General features: G+C 55.8%; 1 protein-coding gene across 1 annotated transcript; it reads left to right on the top strand.

Moving 5' to 3' along the window:
- Nucleotides 1-2724: 2724 nt before the first annotated feature.
- On the top strand, nucleotides 2725-26667 carry LOXL1 (lysyl oxidase like 1). The gene is made up of 7 exons (XM_060097025.1): nucleotides 2725-4195; nucleotides 17902-18010; nucleotides 20798-20935; nucleotides 21426-21582; nucleotides 22154-22249; nucleotides 24165-24280; nucleotides 26329-26667. The coding sequence occupies exons 1-7, from the start codon at nucleotides 3067-3069 to the stop codon at nucleotides 26333-26335; spliced, it is 1752 nt and encodes a 583-aa protein (XP_059953008.1). The 5' UTR covers nucleotides 2725-3066; the 3' UTR covers nucleotides 26336-26667.
- The last annotated feature ends 299 nt before the right edge of the window (nucleotides 26668-26966 follow it).

The following is a 26966-nucleotide window of genomic DNA, read 5'->3' as shown; positions in this document are numbered from 1 at the left end:
GACTGGCAACAAGCCTCAACCACATGGCTAGGTCTTAAAACTGTGGGTGTGAACACAGCCTGTAGGGACTGGGCCTAGTAAGGAGCCACCCACCACCCCATCACCTCCAGACAACTCAGGTCCAGCCTAGCCTGGTGACTGGAAGCCCTCATTTGACCTTAGCTCTGCATCCTTTGCAGCCTGCCCAGGTCTCTCTCAGACCCTCACTCTGCAGCTTCCAACCAAAGGATGCCAGGACATCTCCAGCTACTTGGGCAAGGTCTTGCCCTGTGTGTGGAGAGGTGGAACCAGGCAGGCTCCCCTGGGCTCAGAGATCTGAGGGGGTGTTGCCAGCAACTTTGGGAGACCCAGACTGGAAGAGAGAAGGAGGACGAGGGAGGGAGTGGAGAGGAGGGAAGAGGACAAGGCCCCAGGGGTTCACCCTGAGCTGGGCACAATGAAGGATGCTGAAGACAGATAAAACATATGAAAGGGACAGAGAAAATGGGGAAGGGGGGAACACCTTTGGGGATGAACCCCCCTCTTCTCTCACCAGTCCAGAAGAAAGAAAAAATAGTGGCCACATGCCTGGTACTGTGCTGGGTACTTTTCATAAACCTCTTATTTCATCCTCCCAAATATACCACAAGAAAGGTATTATTACCCCCAAGTTATAGATGAAGACTGTAGCTCCGAGAGCCTAACGGGCTTCCCCAGGGAGCATCTGGAGGCCAGGCCAAGACCCCAGGTCTCCAGTCTCAGCAGAGATGGCTGGCAGGGCCGCAGCCCTGGCCCCAGGAGCCTGCGCAGAGGCCCAAGCTATGCTCAGAGCAGAGTTTATTCAAACAGAGCCTAACAGGAAACTTGGCTCCTCTGACTCACTCTGATTCGACCTTATTAAGAAACAAGAAAGAGCAGCAGGAGCCAGCATTGGGTAGGGTTTCACGCCAAGAGCTGGCTCCCAGGCAGAGGCCGGCTGAGCACAACAGCATGTGCCCTGATCTCCCCACAGCTCCAAAGCCCTGAGGCAGCCCCTGTCCCCTGCCTGGCTCAGGAAGAAGGGTTCTGCCTTCTCCACTCTGCCAGTGGGGCTCCCCTACCTCACAGCCATCCTGTATCCTTCCTCTGTTCCTCCTCTTCCCTTCCCCTCCCTGCCTGGGGGTACCCTGAGGCCTGTTTCCACTGCTCCTCCTCCTCTCCTGGCGCTGCTGCCCAAATGGCTGGCGGGAGGGCCCTACAGGACCCCAGGGATTCCAAGCAGCTGAGGCCAGCACTGCAGGGGGCAGGGGGGCGGGAGGGAAAGCTTAACCCTCCTAGTCCCGGCCCTCAGCATCTGGTTCAGTGTCCTGAACCAAACCAGTTGCTCTTTGCAGGATTCCTGTCTGGAGTCTGAGATCAAACCCCATACCGGGGAGCTGAGGGGCTTGTGTTGAATGGTTGCTGGCTGGACTATGAGGGTAGACAGATGCACCGAGTCACCTGAACCGAGCCTCCTCCTGAAGCACAGTGGGATGGGGGAACAAATGCCGGCTGGCAAGGATGAGGAGGCAGGGGTCCAGGGTGTCTGAGGAATGTCCACTCTGGCTGTCCCCTCCCAAGGTGGTCTCCAGGCATTTCCAAAGTAGAAGGGGAATCTGGAGAGAGACCAAGTTAAGGGCAGGTTCTTCCTCCTTAGTGTATAAGCACAAGAGGGAAATTTCTGTCCTCCAGTTCTCATGACCAAGGTTGGAGAAGGCAGTCCAGAGGAGGCATTCAGAGTGCTTTCTTGGATGCCAAAGTGTTCAAGCTTCTGAGGCCCCTCTTATTTCTGCTGAGAGAATAGAGAACCTGCCAAAGCACTCTTGGGGACCATCTGGTCTAATCCTCCACTGATCAGATGTGACTGGATCAGAATGGGGAAAGGACTTGCCCAAGATCACCCAGCAACCTAGTCACAGCAACTGGACTAGTCCCATTCTCCTGACTCCCCCTTTCTGCTATGTGCTTACAGCACATAGTGCCTCCCAATGACGCCTACCCCATGTCAAAGACAGCCCCTGAGTTTCACTTTATCCATGTGCACACTCAGGTTATTTCTAGGTTATACAGGACAGAAACCACACAGGATGGGCAGGAAGTTGATCTCTCCCATGATTTCACAAATTCTGTTCAGCACAGGGGCACACTTCCGTTCTACAGACTGGGAGAGTTAAGGCCCAGGGATGTGCCAAGAGGGAAAATGCTGAAGCTCCATCTGCTTTGTGCTCAGGCCCAATGAACTAAGGTACACCCGAGGTCCAGTATTAGAGAATGGCTCAGCTGGGATTTAGCATCTTGCCCAAGAAGGCCCACCAACAAGGAGGGTGTCTGATCACTGGCTTTGGAGAATGGGAGCCCAGGAATCCTGGGGAGAGGCTGGAGTGGACACGAGTCAGGGGCTTATTCAAGCCCAAACAAGAAGCCAGTAAGGTGAGACCAAGGATGCTGGGTCCAAAGCAGAGAGAAATGGTCAGAGTGGTGCTGACACCTCAGCCCCGTTATGCCTGCCAGGGCCCCACTCGCCGGGCCTGAGTCCCCGGAGGCCCCCTCCTACTCCCTTCTTCATTCCCTTCCTCAGAGGCAGGTCTGGGGCTTGGCTGGGAGCTCCAGGGACTGAGGGAGCACAGCAGCTGTGGGACAGGCCACATAGCTAAAACCCGGCGGGCCATAGGGCCCCGCGGAGGAGGCCCCAGCAGGCGGACCAGGCTGCCCGAAACCTCCCTATGCTCCCAGCCTGTTGCTTATTCATTCAGAGTGGGAAAGCGCCAGCCCAGCGGCCAGCCAGTGCCGGGCTGGCCATGTAAGGCCCCCAGGCGGTCCTGCTTGCCCGGTGCCCTGCAGAGAGCCTCGTGCAGCCCTGGGCACAGCCCCTGCCCTGCCCCGACCCCTTGGCCTCGAAATGCTGTCATCGGAGGAGCCGTCCCGCTCGGGACAAGGCCAGGATGGACAAAGCTAGAGCTGGGGCAGGCAAGGAGCCGTCCTGTCCTCGAGGCCGTGGGAAGAGAAGCACGCACAGGGGGCCACTCCTGAGAGCCTCTCAGTCCACCAGGCCTCTGCAGAGGGGCCACCATGGCTCTGGCCCCAGCCGGTTGGCAGCTGGGGGCCCTGGTGTGGGGCGCCTGCGTCTGCGTCCTGGTGCACGGGCAGGGCTCGGACCAGGGACGCTGGCGACAGCTGATCCAGTGGGAGAACAACGGGCAGGTGTACAGCCTGCTCAACTCGGGCTCAGAGTACGTGCCTGCGGGGACTCAGCGCTCCGAGAGTAACTCCCGGGTGCTGCTGGCGGGTGCCCCCCAGGCCCCGCATCGGCGCAGCCAGGGGGGCCTCCGGCGTCGGCAGGCCCCGTCGCTGCCCCTGCCCGGGCGCATCGGCTCGGACACCGTGCGCGGCCAAGCGCGGCACCCATTCGGCTTCGGCCAGGTGCCCGACAACTGGCGCGAGGTGGCCGTCGGGGACAGCACGGCCATGGCCCGGGCCCGCACCTCCGTCTCCCAGCAACGGCACGGGGGCTCCGCCTCCTCGGCCTCGGCCGCGGCCTTCGCCACCACCTACCGCCAGCCGTCCTCCTTTCCGCAGCAGTTCCCCTATCCGCAGGCGCCCTTCGTCAGCCAGTACGAGACATACGACCCCGCGTCGCGGACCTACGACCAGGGCTACGTGTACTACCGCGGCGGGGGCGGCGGTCTGGGCGCAGGGACGGCGGCCGTGGCCTCGGCGGGGGTCATCTACCCCTTCCAGCCCCGGGCGCGCTACGAGGAGTACGGCGGCGGCGAGGAGCAGCCCGAGTACCCGCCGCAGGGTTTCTATCCGGCCCCGGAGAGGCCGTACGCGCCGCAGCCGCCGCAGCCGCAGCCAGCCGACGGCCTGGACCGCCGCTACTCGCACAGCCTGTACAACGAGGGCACCGCGGGCCTCGAGCAGGCCTACCCCGACCCGGCCCCCGATGCCGCGCAGTCCAACGGTGGCGCCTACGGCGGCGACCCCCGCCTCGGCTGGTACCCGCCCTACGGCAACATGCCACCCGAGGCCTATAGCCCGCCGCGGGCCGTGGAGCCGCAGCCCCCCTTCCGCGTGCTGGAGCCTCCCTACCTGCCGGTGCGCAGCTCCGACGCGCCCCCGCCGGGTTCGGAGCGCAATGGCGCGCAGCAGGGCCGTCTGAGTGTGGGCAGCGTGTACCGGCCCAACCAAAACGGTAGAGGTGAGTACATCCCGACGCCCAGGCCCTCCTCCATCCTTTACCGAAGGCCTCCCCCAGCTGCTAAGTAAGGACCCCCACCCTCCTCCCCATAGGCAGCCCCAGTGCTTCCCACCTCCCGGCCCTCGCCCTGTCCAGGCATCATCATCGGTGCCAGAATTTGGCCAGGCGGTGGGGGGGGGGGGGGTAGGGGGTGGCGGGACTGGACAGGCTTTGGAAAGAGACACCTTCCAGACCTGGCTTGGGTCATCTGAGGACAAAGTAAAGGAGCCCCTCCCCTCCTCTCCCTCATTCCCATCAGGGCATGTCCTCCACTCTTGGAGGTGCCCCTCTGCCAGCCTCACAGGGTGAAGCAGGGAGCATCAGGGTCAGAAAGGCCTTAGGGGACGCCTCTGGAGGTGTGGCAAGTTCCAGGTCACTGGGCATATGTGAGCTTGGCCTGAATGAACAGGAGGTTAGAAGAGAGATTCTGGGCTGACAGGAGTGCAGGCTAGATAACCCAGAGTTCCTTCAGGGGCACACTGCAAGGCCCAGACTAGAGAGGCGAGTGGGGCACCAGCCTGGGCACCGAAAAACTTACTAATCGAGATAAGTAATATTTTAATGCATTTTTAAATCAAAAATAATGCAAAAAAATGAACAAAATATCAAAATTTTAAATAGAATCAGTTATGGTGACATGCCAAATTGTATTCAAGCCTGAGGCACACTAAAAAATCAGCAATACTGATCGTCTTTATTTGAAATTTTGATGTTTTGTTCATCACAGATTTTTTTTGGCGTTAATTTTGATTTTTAAAAATATTGCCTGAAATGTTACTTCTCTTAGCTACTGAGTTTTTAGGCACCCTCTTAACTTTTGCACCCCAGGCCAGGGCCTCAGTCACTTCACTCAGTTCACCCTAGTCCTGGCCCTGGGGGAGAGTCCCAGTAGGCAGCTGTGGACACAGGTGCAGGGGGTGTTGAAGATATGACCTAGTCTAGGGAAAGCCCAAGCCATTTACACACGAGGACTCAGTGGAAGGGGCAGCCTTCCTTCTTCAGATGAGCAACTCCACATATGCTGATAGCAGGCGGGCTACCTTGGCAAGGGCCCACTAGTGGTCTGGGCAGGGCCATTGGTCCTGCTGTCCTAGAATTCCCCTTCCTGCTTCTGTCTCTGCAAGTCCAAAGTCAGCTTTGGTCAAGGTTTTCCATTCAGTCCCCAATGCATATGCGTTCCACCCCAGCCTTGCCTCTTTCAGGCTGCAATTAATACCCTGATTCTTTACTCCTGACTCTCTGCTCCACAACAATGTTTCTGTGCCAGGCGCACCAGGTGAGGGCTGAGCACTGCAGGGCTCAGGGGCACAGGTAGTGCACCCCCAGCCTTTGCTCCTCTGCCTCTGTCCGCACGGGGACGCTTCCTTGTCTCCAGCCATACTGACCTTGGGCGAGAGAGGCTGCCGCTGGGGTGCAGAGGTGGGGACTCCCGTCTCTCTAGGGGCTGCTGGAGCCCAAGGCTAGGGGAGAGGAGTGTCCACACTGGCAGTACTCACTCCCTCACGTTCAAGGCGTAGCATTCAAGTTGGGTGCTGAATCACACTTTGAGAACCTGCAGGAGCTCAGGACAGATGGAAGGCCCTTCTGTGATGTGATGAAGGATGCATCCTCCTGCCACCGTGGCCTCACCCACATCTGATCCTCTCCAGGGCTTGCAGCATCCCTGCAGCAGGGTGTATTACAGCTCTGCATCAACTGCTCCCAGAGCTCCGTGGAGGAGAGCATGTTTTACCTATAGGCTAAACTTTTGTGGTAGCTTTTCTTAGAATGCAAGACCGCAGAGTGGGGCTCAGCCAGAAGCACTCCACCTCTGGGCAGAGGAGAAAACCGAGGCCTCAAATAGCACTGCTGGCAGAGCCAGGCCTGGGACTTGACATCTACGCCCCAAGCCAGTGGGTTTTCTAAGGTCCTTCTTTAGCCTCTCAGTTCTTAAGGTTCAGAGGGGGACTGGCCAGAGCAAGGCTATGTTTGGAGAGGGGGGTGCTTGGTGCTTAGCAGGGCCTCTGGCCATTGCCCCTGAGCCCCCGTGTTCAATTGGGATGAAAGACATTTCTCCCTGGAATGCAGTATACTAGATGCCAAGCTGAATCCAGGCCCTGCCCTGAGGAAGGAATAGAAAAGGGGGCACCTCAGTTCTGTGATTGGGCAGGCAGTGAGGGGATGGGTTAGGGGACCCAGGGGAGGGGCCTCCCCAGTCGGGGGGCTCTAGGAACTCAGGAAGGACTTTCAAGAGGAGGAGGTGCCCAAGCATTGCCACAAGCTGTCAGCACCCTCCAAGTGCCCCTTCCCTCGTCATGGTGGGGAAGGTGTGGGGGGGGCAGTGCAGGCTAAATTGGGGCTCACAGAGAGGCCAGAGAGGGAGCAGTACCTTCTCCCCCATCACTTGTTCCCCTTCCCACCCTGCTAGGCTGGGACCATGGAAAATCACGGTTTGGGGAAGGCCAAGCCTTGTGCTTGAGATCAGACCCCCAGGCCTGGTGTGGGAGTCCAGAGCGGATTCTCCGAGACTGACCTCATTCCTCCTGGCCGCACACCCAGGGGTCTGAGGCTGGGCGCTGGCAGCCCGCATGCGTGTGGGCGTGGACGTGGACATGTCCTCACAACACCAAACACATGTGCGCACCACCCACGTCCTCCACGTTTGGGCAGTTTCCAAGCGCCTGTCCAGAGCCTGGTTTCTTCCTTGGGTGCCTGCACCCCCTTCCCTCCCACCCCGGGGAGGGGGGCTGCCCAAGGCCTCCTGCAGTACCATTGTCTCTGAAATGTGTAACGGGAGGGAAGGCGAGGAAACAGAGGCCCAGGTCACATACCTGGTCTGCCTGTCACAGCAGATCCGTGCAGAGGCCTGGAGGGTGGCTGCCTGCTTCCCAGCCCCCTGCGCTGTGCCCCTCCCTCTCCCAAGTCGGGCCCCTTCTCCTAGCCTCCTTGTCCCTGTTCCTGCCTCCTCACAGCCTCAGCTTCTCTGAGCTGGTGGTACCGGTGCAGACTAAGATGACTTATGGCCCTAGAAGACCACGGCTTTTCTCTCAGGGCCTCCCCCTTACACCCTCAGCCTGATTCACTGCCTCTGGCCACCCTATGAAAGTAACGTGGAGCAGCCACCCTGGCTGTCCTCCCAGGGCATCTCTGATGGCTATGCCCATCTTGCCTGGCGTGGGTCTTCCTTCCCTGTCCTCACACAACCAATCGGAGCTGTGACTGCCTCCTCCCTGGTCCCTTCCAGTCCATCCTACGCATGGGGCAGATACACCCTTGCATTGCTGACCATATTACTCTCCTGCTCAAGAAGGCTCTGTGGCTCCCAAGGCCTTCAGGACAAAATCTCAGTGCCTTAGCCTTTTGCACCAGTACCTGAGGCACCTCCTTCCTCTCCTCTCCTCTTTCTCCCTCTCTCAGGCCTCCACAGCCCCCACGAGGATCGTGCTGCTCCTAGGCCTAGGTGTTTCATGTCCCTGCACTCACACAGGGGTGTTTCTAGGGTACATCCCTCTCCATCCAGCCTCCTGCACCCAAGAGGCCAGACGGGGCCCCTTAGTCCCTGAGAGCAGCCCTGGCTCCCTGCTGCACCCCCTACTTCCTGCCCCCCTGACTCAGGTCGCCCACCCACCTCCACAAGGCTTGGAGTAGATGCAGGGAAGGACAGAGGAGGCCTGGCCACCCAGAGCATCCAGAGTTAGAGCCCCCAGGTGAGGATGATGATGACAACTTCAGCCATTGCAGAGGAGTACTTGCTGAGCTTTGTGGCTTGAATGTGCAATTTCATTCACCCACACAGCCTCCTAAAGAGGTGGGGATTATGGTCCTCTGGTACAGATGAGAAAACTGAGACCTGGGGAGGTCTCACAGCTGGATGCAGCTGAGCCAGAATTCAAACTGAGCCTGTCATCTCTGCATTGCACTGAGTTGACCCAGGAGGACCCCCACACCACCTGCAAGCCAGCTGGGGCAGGACTTGAGCCTGGACCTAGTTCCCCCAGCCACCTCCATAGGGATAATTCTGTTAGCATATGCTGGACATTTTATACATCATCTCTTAATTCCCACAGCAACCCCACCAGCCACATGCTGTTATCCATCCCGTTTCATAGATGAGGTGACAGGCTCACTTGCTGATTGTCACACGACCTCTTAGTAGTGAAACCAGAATTTGAGTCTGCATGACTCCCCATCCTGAGTTCTTAACCCCCATGCATTATTTTTTTTTCTAAATTTTCATGTATTAAGGCTTACCTTGCACATCCATTTGGTCATTCAGCAGATACTTGACTCCTACCATGCTCGGGCACTGGTTGCGACAGAGTGAGATGAAACAGAGAGACTGCACAGCTTTGAGCACCTCCCCAGTGAGGTGTTAGCATGAAGCCTTGTCATTCCCACTCTATGGACTCCAGAACATTTGTTTAACAAGCACATCTACAGCACCTGACACTGTTCTTGGAGCTTTACAATTAGTCGCTTAATTCTCATAACAACCCTCGGTATTGTTATTACCCCCATTTTGCAGATGAGGAAACTGAGGCCCTCGGAGGTTAAGCCCAAGGTTGCATAACTGGTGACCGGTGGAGGCAGAATCACAGCTCAGCATCCCTCCTTTCTTCCCAGAAGTTGTCTCAAGTTGCTCCTTCAGAAAGAAATGGAGTCTTCAGGCCAAGGAAGTTGGGGTAAAGGGTCAGACAACTATGGAGATAGAGGGACCTGGGTCCTCTTGTTACTCCCCTGTTTGGCAATGGAAGGTCACTAGTGTCGGAACAAACAAGTCGTGTCCGAGGCAACTTCATCGCAGGCAGATTTCCCATCTCCTCTCGTATCGTTTAGTTGCAAGGCCACATCCTCTCTCCCCTGTACTCAAACTGGACCATCCCTGCAAGAAGAGACAGCTCCCATTTTAAATAATCATAATAGCAACTGCTATTATTGAACGCTTAATATGCACCAGACACTATGCCAAGCATTTTATTTTTATTTCCTCATTTAGTACCTCCAGCAAGCTTGTGAGGTAGATGATATTATACCCCCATTTTACAGAGGAGGCAACTGAGGCTAGAGAAGTTCAGTAACTCATCCAAGGTGTCAGAATTCATCAGCAGCCAAGCTCGGACCCAGGCTGACTCTCTCCCCCACTGAACCATCCCAGCCTTCCCTCTGCTTCTGCCCCTCAGGGAAGGGTATGTCTCCGCGATCATTGTTTCTCTCAGGTCTAAACCCCCTAGGACACAAAAAGTTGGTTTTTTTTTGCCTTGAGTTCACAGGCTCCACAGAGCCTTTTGGGATGGTGGCTGAGCAGGGTGGGGTGTCCTTCGGGACTTATAGGCACCAGGCTACTGCCGCACTTGGCCCGGGAATTCTGGCCTTTCGTCCCGGCCTTTCATCTCCTCTCCTCCCTCTCTCCCCACCCCAGGGACCCCCATCTCAATCTCCTCTCACCTCCAAAGGGGCACTTCTCCCTAGTAGTCCCAGCCCAAGTCCAGCCCAATCCTGTCCAAGCCAAGAGCACATGGAAAACTCCCCAGGGCAGTGGCTGGAATGGCAGGACAGGAAGGGCGGGGGGGTTGGGGGGAGCGGGTGGTCCGCCCAGGCAGCCCACACCTGCTTCCAATTCTGTGCCCGGCATTCCTGCGGAGTAGCAATCCGCTTGGGAGGAGGCTGGAAGGAGAGGCTGGGTCTCGTGCCTCCCCTGCCCTGACCTAACAGCCTCCTCACCACAGGCGGCTGGACCCAGAGGGCCTTTTTGTCTGGATTCAGGATTACAGGACCGAGGCTGCACCTGGGTCCCTCTCCCCGTTACTGATGGACACCCAGAAACTGGGCATTTAGGTATCACCTGAAAATGGGAAGAGGGTGTCAGAACACCAGAGCAGGAAGGTACACGAATGTGGAAGTCGAGGCCTGAGGGGCCTTTGCCACCAAAGTCTCAGGAGACAACCCACCCTTCCTCCCCCTTGTGGGCCAACTGGAACCATGGGTTTTCCAACCCCAAAGCTAATCCTTTTTCAAAAGAAAGGGCTTTTGGAGTCTGTCCCAGCCTCTGCCTGATAATAAAGGCTGTGCTCACACAGGCAGTGCCAAGAGACCCTTTGTGGGGTGCCAGTATTTGTGCTTGTGCTCGCTGAAGGCGTACAGGTGCCAGTCCCTGAGCTGGGTACAGGGGATTCAGGGGCTCCCTGGACCCATCCCTGTTCTCACAGAGGTCTCAGCCCAGCAGCAAGAGACCAGGGAGGCAGGATGCCGCAGCCCAGACCCACTTCCATCTCACCCAACTCGCCAGCTGTCAGAACACTCTGTGCACCAGAGACCTGGGCCAGCAGCTGGGCGGCAGAAAAGACAGTCCCACCCTCCCCTTCCCCCAGGGGCTCTCGCCTGGCTGAGGAGAGCAGATGTCATCGCATGAGGAAATTCAGCCATTCAACAAGTAGTCATGGAGTGCCTTACTTTGTGCTGAGGCTGGTCTAGAGCTGGGTATTCATTAGTTTTAGGAAAGAGACAAAATCCTTGTCCTTGTGGATCTTGAATTTTCATGGGTAAACATAATAAGTAAATAATAGGAGGGGGTAAGTGCTGTGGAAAAAATAGAGATAAGTCAGGAAGATCTGGAGTGTTGGGAGAGGTTGCAAGGGTAGTCAGGGTGGGCCTCACAAAGGTGACATTTGAGCAAAGACTTGAAGGAGGCAAATGAGTGATCCATGCAGCTATCTGCAGGTGGAGCATTCCAGACAGAAGAAACAGCCAATGCAAAGGCCCCAAGGCAGGAATTCCGTGGGGCTTTCAAGTGTGTTCCAGTGTGGTTAGAGCAGCATGGCATGGGTGTGGGTGCATTACGGGAGACAGGTCAGAGAGGCAACTGGGTCCAGACCATGGAGAGCCTGTAGGCCACTGTGAGGACTTTGGCTTTTACTCACCATGCATTGGGGAGCTCCTGCAGTGACATTTAAACAGGGTCTCTGACTGCTATGCTGGGAATGGACAGTGCGGGGGGGAAGGCAGGGGGAGTCCGAGAGGAGGCCCGTACAGAGATGCAGGCGGAGATATTGGTGGCCGGGCCAGGGGTAACAACAGAGGTGGTGGGTAGTCAGTTTCGGGATATATTTTGGAGGTAGAGCTGATGGGATTTTCTGATGGATTGGATGTGGAGTGGAAGAGAAAGAGAAGGGTCAGGCATAACGGAAATGGTTATGTCCTGTGCAGCTGAAAGGATGAAGTTGCCATAAGCTGAGATGGGAAAGCCATGGGCCGAGTGGATTTTGTAAGAAAGATAAAAAGTTCAGGTCACTGTGAAGGATCTGAGGGGCAGGGAGGGAACCCAGGAGACCGCACGATCCTCAGGGGCTTCTGGAGGTGGAGAGAGGGGCACTAAGCAGGGACTGCAAGGGTGGGCTGGCAGGAAGGTAGGGGCTGTCTTCACACTGGGAAGAGTGTGAGTGAGTGAGGTGTGCAAGGAGGTGGCAGAAAGCTTGAACAGAGAGGAAGGTAGCTTACCTCCCCAGAGGTGAGCGGCAGCCTCCTCCCAGCCCAGCCCCGGCTACTTCCTGGGCAGTTTGCTCAATTGAACAAACGCACATCCCGTCCTCTGCGTCTGGTCCTGCCACTCAGAGGAGCAAGGCCATCGCTGCCCGTGAACTGCCTCTCCCAGCCTAGTGGGAGCAGCAGGCCCGTGCTGGAAGAGGGAAGAGGGAGGAGGGAGGAGCACCGGGTGGTGGCAGAGGAGGGCCTACAAGGTAGGCTTTGGGGCCTAAAGGCTGTACCCGATAAGGGGTGTGTGTGTGTGTGTGTGTGTGTGTGTGTGTGTGTGTGTGTGTGTGTGTGTGTGTGTGTGTGTGTGTGTGTGTGTGTGTGTGTGTGTGTGTGTGTGTGTGTGTGTGTGTGTGTGTGTGTGTGTGTGTGTGTGTGTGTGTGTGTCAAGGAATTCCAGGACAAGGGCACTAGGGGTCAGAGGCCAGGGGCAGAAAATGTCAGTTGTGTTAGGAGCTGCCTACTGAGCCTTAGGGTTAAGAGATCTGGAAGGCCAGACCACAGAAGGCCTTAGCTGCCACTCTGAGAAGTCTGGGCTTGATTCCGTAGGTGATGGGGAGCCAATGAAGGTTCTGGGCCAGGCTTTATGACCATCCTAGCTCCTTTGCCTGGGCTGTATTGCCCTTCATGGTGGACCGCAGCAGATCCTGCAGGCACCTTGCCTGCCTGCTCGTTACTCAGGTGTGGCACTGCCAGGCTGATGCTGACAATTTAATGTCCTGATTATTAGATAATAATTTCTCAGGACCCAGAGCGCTGGCTCCCGCCCTGGAGGCCCTCCCAGCTCATCTTTATTCAGGCCATGTTCTGTGAGCTTTCCGCTTTCCCCACCTAGGGGCTCCTCTGGAGTCTGGCCGCTAGAGCTAAAATATCCCGCTCTGTGCATATTTCACAACCCACTGACCGGTTCCTGCTGGACATTGTTTATCCTCCAGCCCCAGGCTCAAGAGATTAGGGCTCTTTTGCATTCTATTTTCCTTCATCTGCTGCTTGTGAGCAGGAGGCCTGGTGAGGAAAGATTTCAAAGGAGACACGAGGTTTAAGGAACCCACAGAAAAAGGGAAGCCAAAAGGAAAACAGGTGAGGTGTGGGCAAGCAGCAGGAATGTAACCTCAGACCCTCCACTCCGGGCAGCTGCCAGGAACTGCTGAGCAGAAAGGAACAGATTCCTCCTAAAGCAGGAAGGATTTAGGTCAGACGGTGGGAGAATTTCCTGTCAGCTAAAGTATCGTCTGCAGAGGTTGTGAGAGGTCTTGGGCTCTTGCCCAAGGCTGGGGAACGGACTGAATAGCTCCTGAAAATATTTTAATCTCCAAGTGTTTATGGAGCCATCAAAACTGCACTCAAGGGGCAGTTAGTCTAATCTCCCCATCGTCCACATGGGAGACTGAGCCTAAGAAAGGGAAGGGACCTGGACAGTAGGGCGTTGGGCGAGATGGCAAAATTGCCTGCTGGAGTCTTTCCCACAAGAAGGCCTGGCTGAGTCCTGCCAGGGAAGGGGAGGACAGTCCTCGGCTTCCCACGGGCTGGCATGTGGGCCAGCTGGCAGCTCCAGGCCCAGCCTGGGTGAGGTAGGAGGACATCGGTCCCGCAAGAGGCCTTGTGAAGGGGCCCTGGATCCCCCACAGAGGAAGCTCCAGGGGCAGAGCAGGAATACAGAGTGCTGGTGCTTGTCCCTCAGCTCTGTGTCTTCACTGCCCTGGAGGGTCTGATGGGGCCCCCCAAGGCTGAAGGGCTTCCTCCAGACCAGAGGCTGCCTGCAGAATGGCCTTGGGACCCGATTCACTCACATCCAGCCCCTCCCCAGCCAAATAGCCTGGCTTTGGTCATCCCAGGGGTCTTTGCTACCCTCTGACTCAGTGTCCCTCCAATCCTGGTCCAGGCTCTGTGCAGCCTGAACCCCCATGGTCAGCACATTGCTTCTGGGGAAGAGTTCTCACAACGGGCCGGCCCCAGGGTCCTGGGCATGAGTGAGGTGGAGGACAATCAGTCTGCATAAATGGAAGCAGGGAGGCCTAGAGAGGGGCCGGGCCCACCCAGGTCCACGCAGAATGTCTGTGACAGCAGGGTAAGAAGTCTGGCTCCTGTCTACCTCCTGGGCATGGAAGGCAGGATGCTGATGGTGAACAGGCCTCCCTGGGTAGCCTGAGCAAGACCATCCACCCAGCCTTTGAGTGGTCGGCCCCATCCGCAGGGGTCCATCCCTGGGAGACTGGCTAGATGGGCCATGGAGGTTGCATACTGTGGAATCCTACTACCAATGACAAGCAATGCACTTGACATATCTTAAAAGTTTACATTGGAAATCAAGAAACAGAATGAGACTATAAGACAATGTCATTTATACACTTCAAGGATACATACTCATTTCCAACACACTGCAGGTTTTACACAGAGACACAGATGTTCAAAGATATGTCTGAGGGTCAGGGTAAGGATAAACGTTAAAAAAAATTAATTACAAGAGGGGCCTTGCATAGACCAGTTTAGTTTGTTAGTTTGCTCTGAAATGAGAATTATGATCAATTCAGTTCTCTGCATTTATGAAAACGAGTCTCTGGGAAAACTTCCTACTGGAACCTACTTTATAATGTCTCCAGTGCCAGGTCCAAGGGCTGGATGACTCCGTATATTCTGGATAAGAGATCCCAGCCCCCCAACACACAAAATTATATCCCATGACTGATGGTTCTCCCTGCCTTTGAGTAAGCTTTATCCTCTCTCCAGGATCTTCCTTTAAAATGCACACTTCTTGGGATGGTGGGGAGGGGAGGGGAGCACAGGTCTGGTTGTAACCGGACTTCACCCAACATTGGCCACCCTACCTGGAGGGCCTGGTTGTACCCCACAAGCCAGAGACAGCAAACTGGTACCCTACATCCACAAGCCCCCACTCAAGCCTTCCCTTATCCTCCTTCCAACATCACACAACCCACCCACACACCCAAGCCCCTATGGAGGGGCTGAAAGCCCAAGCCTGCAGGCCTGGCTGCTGATGGAATGCCTCCTGGGAGAGCAGTGGAGAAGGAGGCATTGTTCCTTCCTGGGAAAACATACCAGCTGAGGGAGGGGGTCTGCTGTTCCCAGGGACCTCTCCAGGGATCCTGAAGGCGGGGGGGGGGGGGGGGGGGGACGACCCAGCCTGAACTCCCAAGGCTGCTCTCTTTTCCAGCAGCTTACCCCAGGGCAGTGAGGGTGTGACAGGGGTGGAGGGCGGGCCAGGGGTAGCTGGTTAGGGGAGTCACAGGATCCCAGTGATGGTCAGAGATGCAGAACAGAGAACATAAAATAATGATCAGGGTGATTCCATTTAAGTTCTGGAAAAGGCATAACATCTAAAGTGATTTAAAAAAAGATCAGTGGTTACCTGGGGAGGAGAGAGGGGGGATTTACTGGGAAGGGGCTGGAGGGAACTTTCAGGGATGATGGAAACAATCCATAGCTTGATTGTGGTGGTAGCTACACCATGTATACATTTGTCAAAACTTATCAAACTGTATGCCTAAGATCTGTGCATTTGACTGTATGTAAATTATAACTAAAAGAAATCATTTTTATAAAAAGAAGAATAACAAGCAGAGTCCTGGAAGGAGTTTGGGACCTAAGAGCTCCTCCTGGGGCTTCCCTGACTTGCTGTGTGACTGTGGGCAAATTCATTGCCCTCTCTGAGCCTCTGTTCCCTCCAGCACCTCTGTGTGCCCTGGTGTCCTGAGGGAGACAGGGTGAGGAGCACGCTCGTGGATGATTGGAACAGTAAAGTATGAAGCCACTAATCATTAAAGAAGCCTGCCTGACAGAGACTGACTGCCTAATGGTCAGTCAGCCCTGAAGCACGGTGGGTTGCCCCACTGAGGGGGTGAGTGGGGCCCAGGCCCTGCCCTCAGGGAGTGCATAGTCTGGAGGGGAGTAGACACAGGTAAATACAATAGAATCTAATTATAGATCAATACAGATCTAGTAGTGAGACAGAAGTGTGTGCAGCTTGGAATGTCACTGCCAATCAGGGAAGACTTCCTGGAGCAGGAGGCACCTGCCTGAACCTGAGATTCCTCCACAGTAAAAAGAAGATGGTCATCTTTGGCTCAGTATAGGACCAGAATCAGGACTCAGTATGTGATCATAGCTGGGGTGTAGTCAAAGGCCAGGAGTGGTACAAGCCCTTGCTGGCCCTGAATACCCCTGGCCTCTTAGCTGGCTCTTCCAGCTTCCTTGGACTGCATAGCCAACTCATGAAATGGCCTAGAGAGGAAGGGTCGGGCCAGAAAAGCTTTGTAGAGCCATCTGTGCTGTGTTTATTGAAACCGGGCCTGGGGTGGGGGGTGGTAGGCCATCTGGTGCCAAATGCTGGGTCTCATGAAGCTTCAGGCCCAGCTGACCCACCACCACATGTTGCTGAGGGAAAAGCTCTCTGGTAATGGAAAAGGGGACCATTCCTGTCTTCTTCACCTCCCCCTCCCCCCCCCCACAAGCTTCTAGGGACCAGAGGGTGAGAAACAGCTTGATACGGAGGTGGCCCTTGCTTTCAAGGCCTGAGGATCCCTTGGGAAATGACTGCAGGCATTCCTGGGGGCTTGAGTAATGGGGCCTAGGCTGGCCAGGACAGCCCCCATCAGCCAGGAGCCACCTCATCCTCACCCACCCTTGTGTTCCAAGCTTCCTCTTCATTCCAAGTAGGTGAGATCACACCGGCTGCTCCTGCATGAGGCCGGGGCCCCAGGGCGAGCAGGGGTAGGTTCTGGGAACCCCAGGCATGTGTTTGTGAGGGGTGGCGTGTAGCAGACACCTCTGGGAAAGGCTTAGAGGCCAGAGTTCCCCTCCTCTGCCTCATCTTCTGGACGTATAAGCTGACAAGAGGGTTTTGGCAGCAAGAAGGGGCTAGAAGCCTGTCTGCATGACTCAAGCCCCTTCACTGTGCCTGCCCCCCAAGAACAGAGGGCTTGAAAGAAGCTAAGAGGAACTTACAGCTTCATTTTATCATTTATCTGCCAGAATCCCTGCAGCCTGAGAGGGGAGTGTACATGGAGGTCCAGGCCCATTCCCGTTTAAGCTGGTGGCTGAGCTGAGATGGAGCCCAGGGCTCTGGAGTCCCCCTGCCCACCTCCCACCCCACCACGTGCCCCACCCCTTCCACACACCCAACATCAAGATCTTTCCTTCTTTATTCCATGTGGATAGGGTCTGGACACCTGAGTTCGGTTTCTGCTTATTCCTAATCATTCTCACTGGGACTAAGTTATGTACGGGGACGGGTGGGAGGCAGAATGGACAGACCCCTGGCTCTAGCATAACCTGGGGAACAAGTGATCCAGGGGCTGGAGCAGACTCCAGACTTCCCCTGGGTACTGGGCCCTAGGCCCTGCAGGGCAGGGAGCCAGGCCCTCCTCGGATTGGAGGCCTGAGGCTGCAGACAGGGGAAGGTGTGGTCAGGTCTGGGGGCCAATGACAGGATGAAAGGAATCCTGAGAAGGGCGGGCTGGGCGCCCAGGCTGAGAATCCTGCCCGGTCAGCAGCCTGCTCTGGGGACATGTTTTCCTGTGAGCCCCTCCCTTCCTCATCACCCCCACTTCTGCCAACCACCATTCACCTGGCTCTGCCCAGGAGCCTTCTGGGACCCACTTGGGGTCAGAAGCCCAGGGTTCTCTCTTGGCGGTTCACAAAGAATGCCAGCTGCAGGGGTGAGAGGAGCAGAGGGTGTCTGGAGTCTGGTGACCAGAGGCCTGGGAAATAAGGACACCAAGGGGAGTGTCTCTGTCAGGAAATTACTTGGTTCACTCAGTCCTCCCTCCAGGCCCTTGTTCATGCTACTCCCCCTGCCGAGAATACCTTTTTGTCTTCTCCTGCTCTCCAAATTCCACCCAGTCTCCCAGATCTGGCTCATGTCCCAGGAGACTCAGCGGTCCCAACAGCATGGAACTCCAGAGGTGAGCCCCTGCTCCCTGACCTCCCTGACCCCACACCTGAGCCTAGGGAGAATGGTTCAAATCACACACCTTGCTCACATGGGGAGGCTTCCAGGAGGAAGTGACAGCCTGTGTAGAGGAAGGAGAACAGCATAGGGTGTTTGGGGTTGGGGAGGTCTCTGGGCTTTAAACCTGACCAGCCTGACCCTCCTCAGTGCCAACTATTACTCCCTCCTCCCTCTCTCCCTCTCCCCACTCCAGGTCTCCCTGACTTGGTCCCGGACCCCAACTACGTGCAAGCGTCCACTTATGTCCAGAGAGCCCATCTGTATTCCCTGCGCTGTGCTGCAGAGGAGAAGTGTCTGGCCAGGTAAGGAGATGAGGATGAAGCGTGGACAGTCCCCAGGAGTCACCCAGAACCTGTGTTCATGGCGGCCAGGCTGCCTGCAGGCTGCACAACCCTGGCCTCTTCATCGGTGGGCCTTGCCTGCCTCAAGGCAGTCAGGTGGGGAGGGGAATGAGAGTGATCCAGCATTTCTGTATACATCACTATATGAGGAACTTAATGGTATTTAATCTTCACACCAGACCCAAAGGTCTGTGTTGCCCTGTCAGTAACTGAGGAGCAGTGAGAGGAACTAAAACCTGCAGATCTGAGGTGTCTCATGAGAAGGTTCCTCGTGGGGACCCCGGGGAAGTCTTACAGACGCCTTCCGGATAGAGGGCAGGATTATGGAGCCATCTCCACAGAGGACAGGTGTGGGTTGTCCAGAAGGGGCTGTGGGCATGGGTAACAATGAGGCCTCAGTTATATGGTGCTCTAGAGAGAAGGGAAGGACACCAGTTTACTTGAACCTGGGAGGTGAGCACAGCCAATCCTCCATTATTCCTGGGTTATTCTGCCTCTTGCGGAGCTTGCTTCTGAATTTATTGACAGTGAATGTTCTGTTCAAATATGTATGCTTTGGGGACATCTCCCTGTGCGAAAAGAACTAGTTAAAGATTATATTGACCTACTTCTTTTATTGACATCTGTCTATGTTGAAAGCTCCTATTTTTCTTAATTATTTGCTTTTTTTAAAAAACATTTGAACTCTATTTACTTTCACTTTTGAGTATCTGGGAAGCCCTTTAGAATCTCAATGTTTTCTCACTAATGAAATCTCGTTCACTGCCACTCAGAATAGCTGACCACAAATTGTTATCTATCTGTAACAAGATAAGGAGCTTGCACTGGAATGTAACTCAACTCACTGCTTCCTTCATCGAGGAAGTCTTGCTTCAAAAAAAAGAAGTATCAGCTGAACTAGACAGTGTGATTCGTGATGTAGTTGGTTTACATGCTGGTGCAAGTTCCTTATCTCACAGCAGACTGGCAACAGACAGTGTGCGAACTGGCACCAGTCCAGGAACCACACGTGAGTTCCACTGAGTCGGCCTGCCCACTCAGGTCTCGTCTCTGGGAAGAGAGCATAATGTACTTACTGCTCCTGCTACAGTTCCTCCAGTGGGGAGGAGCTCAGCCTCCACGGCCGTCCATTGAGGCTGAGCTTTGAGGAGTTTGAGTCAAAACCAAACTGTTATTCTGCCTTCGTGGAATACCCCGTGTGCCCACAACTGAGCTCCCAGATGGGCTGGGGCAGAGGCACTGGGGCTCCATCCCAGGGCTGTCCTGGTCTAGCTGGAGAAAGTGGCCTCTTACCCAGAACCAAGTGACAGGGAGTGGAAGGAGAGCTAGAAGGAGCAGTTGGCAGGCTGGAACTGTGGGCGGCCAGAGGAGGGAGAGGTTGGCAAGGGCGGAGGCATCAGCGGAGGTTGGGTGTGGGATACAGACCTAGAAAATGCAGCAGAACTGAAGCCCTGGAGCAGCAGGGCCCTTGGAGATTATCGAAAGTGTGGGCTGCAGACCGGTGCCAGTTCACAGACAGCAGGCAGAACTCAGATGAGGGAAGGGACTTGCTCCAAGTCTCACCACGAGTTTGTGGCCAAGCTGGGCCTAGAACCCAGACCCTAATGGTTTCCCACGGTGTGCTGAGCCCAACAGAGGGGTAGGACTTAACTGAACAGAGAGAAGAGGATGTTTAGTTCCAACACAGACAAAGACAGATTCCAAGCCTCCCTCAGACAAGGCCAAGGGCCTTACGTCCTGGCAGACAGGAGCCTACACTGCCTGTTGTCCAGACATCCTCTCAGAGAGAGCTAATCCCCATGACTGGCCACCTCCTACCTCTAGCCTTAGGGCCCAGACCTTAATGATTGCCAAGGAAGTGCCCCCTGAGTCTGGCCAAGACGGCTGTCCACAGTCAGCTGAAGAGGAAGGAGCCTTCATCTAGCCCTCGTTCCTACCTGTGGGACGTGGGATGTGTGTCCCCTCACTGCTGCCCCTGTTTTCTCTCTTTTCCCTTCTCTCCTCACAAGGCCCATCTCAGCTGGAAATTGGGGGTCAGCAAGTGAATTGTGAACAGGCAATCTACACCAGACCAGTGCTTCCTGAGCAAAAAAGGGCAGGTCGCTGGCCCTGAAGCCACACAATCAGGGAGAGGTGGTCTACTCACACTGACCCAGCTCAGGAGGTGTATGGTATCAGGATGTGTTGTAGGCAGCACTGTTAGATCTCACAGGCAGTCACGATTCCTCGAAGTGGAGCAATCAAGGCAGACTTCCTGGAGGAGAGGACCTGAGTTGGGTCTAGGAGGCTGGGCGAGTTCTGGGTCAAGTGCACGGCACAGGCAAAAGTACAGATCAGTGAAAGAGTTAGGTCTGTTTGGGAGACAGTGTTTGAAGCTGGAACCCAGGTGTAGGGGGAGGGAGAAGGTCAGAATCTCCCGGATAGGGCTATTTTATAAAAGCCCTCCGAAGATTTTGATTTGCCCCCATCCTCAGGGGCTGTCCCCAGCTGAGAGTCACCTGCAGGTATCAGGGACCCTCAGAGGGTCATTATCAGGCCAAATGCTGCTTTAGAAAGACTCCTTTGGCAGCTGCCAGCCACATGGCAGAGGCCAGAAAGGAGGGGCTGGCCTGCAGAGAGGAGCAGAGGCCTGAGCCTTGGCTGCAGGGCAGGGTTCAGATGTGAGAATCTTCAGGACCAAGCCGACCTACGCCGGGTGTTTGCGTCTGGTACCCAAGCCCACTCTGGTCTCCCCTCCTGTCCCCACAGCACAGCCTACGCCCCTGAGGCCACCGACTACGACGTGCGGGTGCTGCTGCGTTTCCCCCAGCGCGTGAAGAACCAGGGCGCCGCAGACTTCCTTCCGAACCGGCCGCGGCACACCTGGGAGTGGCACAGCTGCCACCAGTGAGTGGGCTGCCTGGCCCGCCCCCTCTTCTGGGCCAGGCCCTGGGCCTGAGTGCCCCTCCCCAGGAGCACTCCAGAGGGGCAGTGCTGGTGGGAGGGCCCCATGAGTTGTTTTCTGCCAAGGGTCCATCACTGGGGCAAGGATTTCTCAGAGGAGCCTTAGCAAAAGCTGCAATGGAAGAGGGGACACAGAAGGATCGGTCTTGATAGGGGGTGGAAGTATCTAGAATACAGGGCATCACCCAAGAGAGGCCGGTACAGGTGGGAGCCCAAGAGGAAGTGAGGGGTCCTGAGGAGGTACCCTCCTAGGGTGACTGGCTCAGTGAGGACACCAGAGATGCTGCCTGGGGGACACAGCGACCAAGGAGCCCCAGGAGCCCTCAGGAGGCGGTGTCACAGCAGGGTCACCTGGGCCCATCTCAGGAGGGGAACAGGCTGGGAAGCCAGGGGTGACTAGGCCCTCTTCTCCCTCTTCTTCTCCTGCCCCCAGGCACTACCACAGCATGGACGAGTTCAGCCACTACGACCTGCTGGACGCAGGCACAGGCAAGAAGGTAGCCGAGGGCCACAAGGCCAGCTTCTGCCTGGAGGACAGCACGTGCGACTTCGGCAACCTCAAACGCTATGCGTGCACCTCTCACACGCAGGTTGGGCTGGAGGGGCAGGGCAGGGGCTCTGAAGGACGGGGGGGAAGCCCGCCAGGGATGGGGAGGCTAAGCCAAGCTAAAGACGGGCTAGTGCCAAGGCTCCTGGCCGCTCAGCTCAGAGAGTGCAGGTCTTCTTGCCAGTCCTGAAGCCACCAGAGAGCCCCTCGGGGACTACCCTCCACCTCCATTCCCAGGGGTGTCTGCTCATGGAAGGAGGGGAACATTCCAACGAATTCTGGATGGCATGATATTCCATTTGCCTAGCTGTCCACCCGAATCCATCTTTCTGTCCAAACATCCAGAGAGTGTCCATCTATCCTGCCTGTCTGTCTCTCTATCCATTCCTTCATCTATCTCTCCCAGGCATCCCCCCACCTTCATTTCATCCCTCATCTCTCTGGTCCATCCACCCAGTGGGCTTAGGACGGGGCAGACCCACTCTGAGCAGCTACCCCGGGCCAGGGTCAGGACGAATCACAGAGGAAGGAGGGCCCCAGGCTGCTGACGTGGGCGTGGGTTGGCTCTGAGGAGTGCACAGCACCCCAACCTCTCTTCCTGTCCCTTTTCCTAGGGCCTGAGCCCAGGCTGCTATGACACGTACAATGCAGACATCGACTGCCAGTGGATTGACATAACCGACGTGCAGCCCGGGAACTACATCCTCAAGGTGGGGCCCCTGGTTGGAGGCACTCCTCCAACCTGATGCTCACCCTCGGTGTCCCCGCCTCTGACATAAGCTTCACCCTCTGGGCATATCAGCTGATGATGTCCCTGAGGTCTGCACTTCCCACCTGAAGGTTTTAGCCTCAGGCAGACACAGCCTCTTCCCATAAAAACACCGAGGAACCTTCGGCCCAAGTGTGGTGATCCTAGGGGAGATGGTGACTCTGTCTTCCCTAAGTGGCAGAGGACTTGGAGAGCCGTGGGGTCCATTCCCCTGTCTGTGGGCAGGGCAGGCTCTGTGCCATCTGGGAGAGGACACTGCCCTCCCTGAGAGAGACCCTCAGCTCCTCATACGACCCCTGCAAAGCCAAGGGCACTTGTGACCAATAGTTCCTTGTAGCCTGAACCCCTCCTCCACGTACACTCACTCCAGTGCCCCATCCCTTGCGGAGACAAGTAGAAGAGCACGCTAAGGACACACAGCCCAACATGGAACATCCATGCAGGCTGAGCGGGGTGCCGGGTCATCATGACCTCACCTGGGGAAGACAAATCTTAGCCTCCTCTTGGCAGGTGCAAAGCGAGGGTAGGGCTCACTCTAAGAGGCCCCCTGGGCCCACTGCTCTATGCTGGAGTAAAGGAAGAGCAGAGAAGGTAGGCCTGGGAGGCGGCTTTAACCTGCATGAGGACGGGCTGCTGGGTGACTGCATTCAGGACACGGCAACCTGGAAGCAGTTGGTTGCGCCCCATCCTGAGCACCTCTCAGTGGGCTCGGTGAGGCCTCTGCTCAGCCTCACCCAAGGGCCAAGATTGTCAAGGGTATTCTTTTTTTTTTTTTTTTTTTTTAATTTATTTATTTTTGCTGCGTTGGCTCTTCGTTTCTGTGCGAGGGCTTTCTCCAGTTGTGGCAAGTGGGGGCCACTCTTCATCGCGGTGCGCGGGCCTCTCACTATCGCGACCTCTCCCGTTGCGGAGCACAGGGTCCAGACGCGCAGGCTCAGTAGCTGTGGCTCACGGGCCTAGCCGCTCCACGGCATGTGGGATCCTCCCAGACCAGGGCTCGAACCCGTGTCCCCTGCATTAGCAGGCAGATTCTCAACCACTGCGCCACCAGGGAAGCCCCCAAGGGTATTCTTTTTCTTCCTTTATTCATCCACTCTCAACAAACTCGTACAAAGGCCTTTCTGAGTTCTAGGTTCTGAGGATTCAAGACACATAAGTAATGCACAGTTCCTGCCCCTAAGGAATGTAACTTAAATATAACATCATTTCCTCTCTGCTTAAATGTTCTGCAAATAAGGCTGGGTGTAGCCCACCCCAGCGAAGCCCTCCCCTATCAATCCAGCATTTAAAGGATTTCCTTGTGTCCAGACAGCTCCTCTTCAGACAGGTTATGCTTGCTTGGGTCATCATCTCAATGAGTGTCGGGTGCCTTGGGCTCCAGGGCAGGAGATGCTACCTGGCATCAGACAGGCCTTCCACGGGTCACCTAGACAGGCATACGAGGTGAAAGGGTGCGAGCCTCAGAGTCAGGGAGACCAGGTATGGGATCCCTGCTCGGCCCCTCACTCACTGCTGGGTTCCCTGGGGCAGTGGCTCTGAATGCCCCATGTGGGGCCCCCTGGCCTGGGCTCTGACTCTGGGGAAACCTATCTTCCAAGAAGGATGATCCAGTGATGCTTCCTTTGACTATGAGCTGTCTCTCTCTTCATTCCTCTCTCTGTCTCTCTGCATCTTCCCCCGTCTCTCCATCCGTGTGTCTCTGTCTCTGTGTCTCTTGGTCTCTCATGGTCTTTCTCCATCTCTCTGTCTCCCTCTCTCTGGCTCCTCTGTGTCTGCCTCTCCACCTTCCCTGGTGACCAAGTAAAGCACAGCCTCATGACCAGATCCCTTTTCCTTCTGTTCCTTTCCTTCTTCAGGTGCACGTGAACCCAAAGTACATTGTTTTGGAGTCTGACTTCACCAACAATGTGGTGAGATGCAACATCCACTATACAGGTCGCTATGTTTCTACAACAAACTGCAAAATTGTCCAGTAAGTGCTCTTCCCCCAACTCTCCGTACCCCAGCCCCTCTCCTACCTGAGGAGCAGGCAGGGCCACATGAAACACGTAGGATACCTGCCCTGTGGCTCACCTTGATGGCCGCACACAGCTGTGGCTGGACCAGCCACCCTAAGCGGAGTGCTCAGGCTGCAGGCATTGATCCGGGGCATGGCTCCCGATCTCTCCTCAGGTGGAGACCTGCAGTAGGCAGCGTCGTTGGGTGGAGGTGCATGGGCTCTGCATTCCTACTTCTGTGACTCCCTCACTCTGTGACATCGGGCAGTTCACCTCACCTCTCTGAACTACTTTTCTCTTCAACACTTCCCACACAGGCTTGTGGGGAGGATTTAAAGTCCTGACATCTGTGTGTGTTCCAGGACCCTTCACACTGGTGCTCAATGAATGGCAGCTGTGTGATCATTCGTGTCCGTATCAGGTGGAATGAATTAAGCAGTCTCAGATTAGAACTGATTCTGGTTGGAATCACTTCTAACAGTCATCAGTCCCTGGGCCCAGATGTGGAGGGAGTTGATAAACTCCCAGGCCTTTGGCACGTGGCACCTCAGCTGTTGCTGCCCCGGACTGGCTGTCCTCAGCCTCTCTCCTGATTCCTCACGTGAAGTACTTTGCAGAGGGACCCCTTGCTTACGAACTCATTAAAAACCCCATCCCACTCCATGTGAATTTTCAATGCTTGATCAGGTCAAAGCAACTCTTTTCCATTTAAAAAATAACGAAAAAAAGAGTAGTCTCCTAGAGCTTTAGTCCATCAGCTGAGGAACAAATGGCAAGGAATCCAAGGCCCAGAGAACCATCTTTCCCCAAACATGTCTGCTTATTAATGGTTGATAGGTATGAGAGGTTTAGGCTGTCACCAGGATTAAGGCTCAGCATGCGACCAGGGTCAGGGCTCAGCGTGTGACCAGGATTAAGGCTCAGCATGCGACCAGGGTCAGGGCTCAGCGTGTGACCAGGCTCAGAGCTTGGTGTGTGAAGGCTCAGTGTGTGTTTAGAGATAGCCCTTGCACCCTTGGCTGCTACCACTAAGCTAACGTTCACAGTCCTCCACCACACTGTGAGAACAGTAGCCTCTGGTTCAATTCAGAGATTAGATTCCTCATTCGCAGAATTAGATCAGAATTATCCAGGTCACAGAGTGTGTTTGAAACAACTGACTCCCACCCCATCCCTGGCAACTTAGCCCCTTCGGCAGGCCTGGGTTTGCAGCACCTTCTCGCTCCTCAGGGCTTGTCTTGTTCAGCCATTAAAAATCCAGGAGTCACCTAAATGGTAGAGGTTTTCTGGGAAGCAGTTCTAGGGAAGGAGAAGGAGGACAGGTACAAGGGAGGTGGGGAGCCTACATGCCCTCTTGTCCCCCCTGCTGCTGGGAAAGGTACATCCAAATAGCCTCCCACTTCCCCAGGTGGCACCATGAGCTGGGCCCCTCAGCAGGGCGGACAGAGAAGTTGCCCTGCGTCCCCCTCCAGCTACCCTGGGGCCTGTGGACGCAGGGCATGCCGAGGCCCTTCCTCCCGAGCCCTTTACATAAGTGCTTGGAGAGGCTCAGGTCTCATTAGTGCGTCTCCTCGACCCTGACCACAGGCGGGCAGCTGGGCCAGCGTGCAGGAAGCCGGACGGAGCATTTCCAGAAAGGCCACGGGACTGACGCCTGTGGGTTTCAATCATGTTTCTGAAGAGGAAAAAGGAGGCCTTTTTTTTTTTTTCCAAAAGTACTGAGTTAGAGAAAACAAGAAAGTATTTCCAGACAGTAGCAGCTCTGCTAATGGCCTAGAAAAGAATCTGGAACTCAGGGCATGGGGAGGGGTAATACCGAGACCATGCCCTGCATGGGAGTCCATGAAACCCCTCCTGAGCCCAGATTACTGACAGAAATGGAGGCCCGTGCCTGCCCTCCTACTTGGGATCCAGGCTGTGGAAGGGAAGTGCTCAGCTGGGGAGGTAGTGGTCGCCTTGCTGACAGTTGAGCGAGGGGCCCATGCCTCAGCCTGCCTTTGACCTGCTGTCTTTCTTTCCTTAGATCCTGATCTAGGAGAGAGTGTGCAGATGGCCAACCTCCCCACCTCCCAAAGCAGGCCCTGCTCCCCAGGCAGCCTCCTGCCAGGACAAGCCCGGCCCACGGGGCCCAGCCATCAACCACAGGCAGGGGCAGCTGGACGCTGGGAGCATCCTTCCCTGCCCGCCTCAGGGAGCGAACGTGGACCAAAACCACAGGGATTCCGGATGCCAGGCCCAATTGTGTACTTAACTTTCCCCTACAACGTGATTTTGTTGGTTGTTGGTTTTTATTTTTTATATTTTGGCCATACCACAGAGCAAGATTGCCCAGGCCTGGGCTGAATAAAACAAGGTTTTTCTACTCTGTGGTTCTGCATGTAGCCTGCCGGCCGGGTTGGCCAAAGCTAGGTTGGGCTCAGAGGACATCCTTGGGCTTCGTCCTTCCCTAGCAGAATGTGGAAAGGGCAGCCACCACCGTCTGAGGACCACAGCTTGACCAAGAGGGCATCAAACCCACTGTGGAAACCCCACAAGGTTTATCTCAGGGCCCAGCCTGCTGTGTGGGAAGAAGCCCACATCCTGCTGGGGGCGGGGCCCTGGGTATCTTACCTTCCACCACCACCCACCCTGCAGCCTCCCACTCCCACCCCCCTGCTCACT

Source organism: Mesoplodon densirostris, chromosome 4 (assembly GCF_025265405.1).
Source record: "Mesoplodon densirostris isolate mMesDen1 chromosome 4, mMesDen1 primary haplotype, whole genome shotgun sequence".
Lineage (NCBI taxonomy): Eukaryota > Metazoa > Chordata > Mammalia > Artiodactyla > Ziphiidae > Mesoplodon > Mesoplodon densirostris.
The sequence above is the reverse complement of the archived record's forward strand: the minus strand, read 5'-3'. Positions and strand labels throughout refer to the sequence as shown.

Bases quoted from the DNA above. Each gene is read 5' to 3' on its own strand.
- LOXL1 (XM_060097025.1), top strand. From the start codon at position 3,067: ATGGCTCTGGCCCCAGCCGGTTGGCAGCTGGGGGCCCTGGTGTGGGGC. The intron at 21,583-22,153 runs GTTGGGCTGGAG...CCCTTTTCCTAG, and splicing joins CGTGCACCTCTCACACGCAG to GGCCTGAGCCCAGGCTGCTA. The intron at 22,250-24,164 runs GTGGGGCCCCTG...TTCCTTCTTCAG, and splicing joins CCGGGAACTACATCCTCAAG to GTGCACGTGAACCCAAAGTA.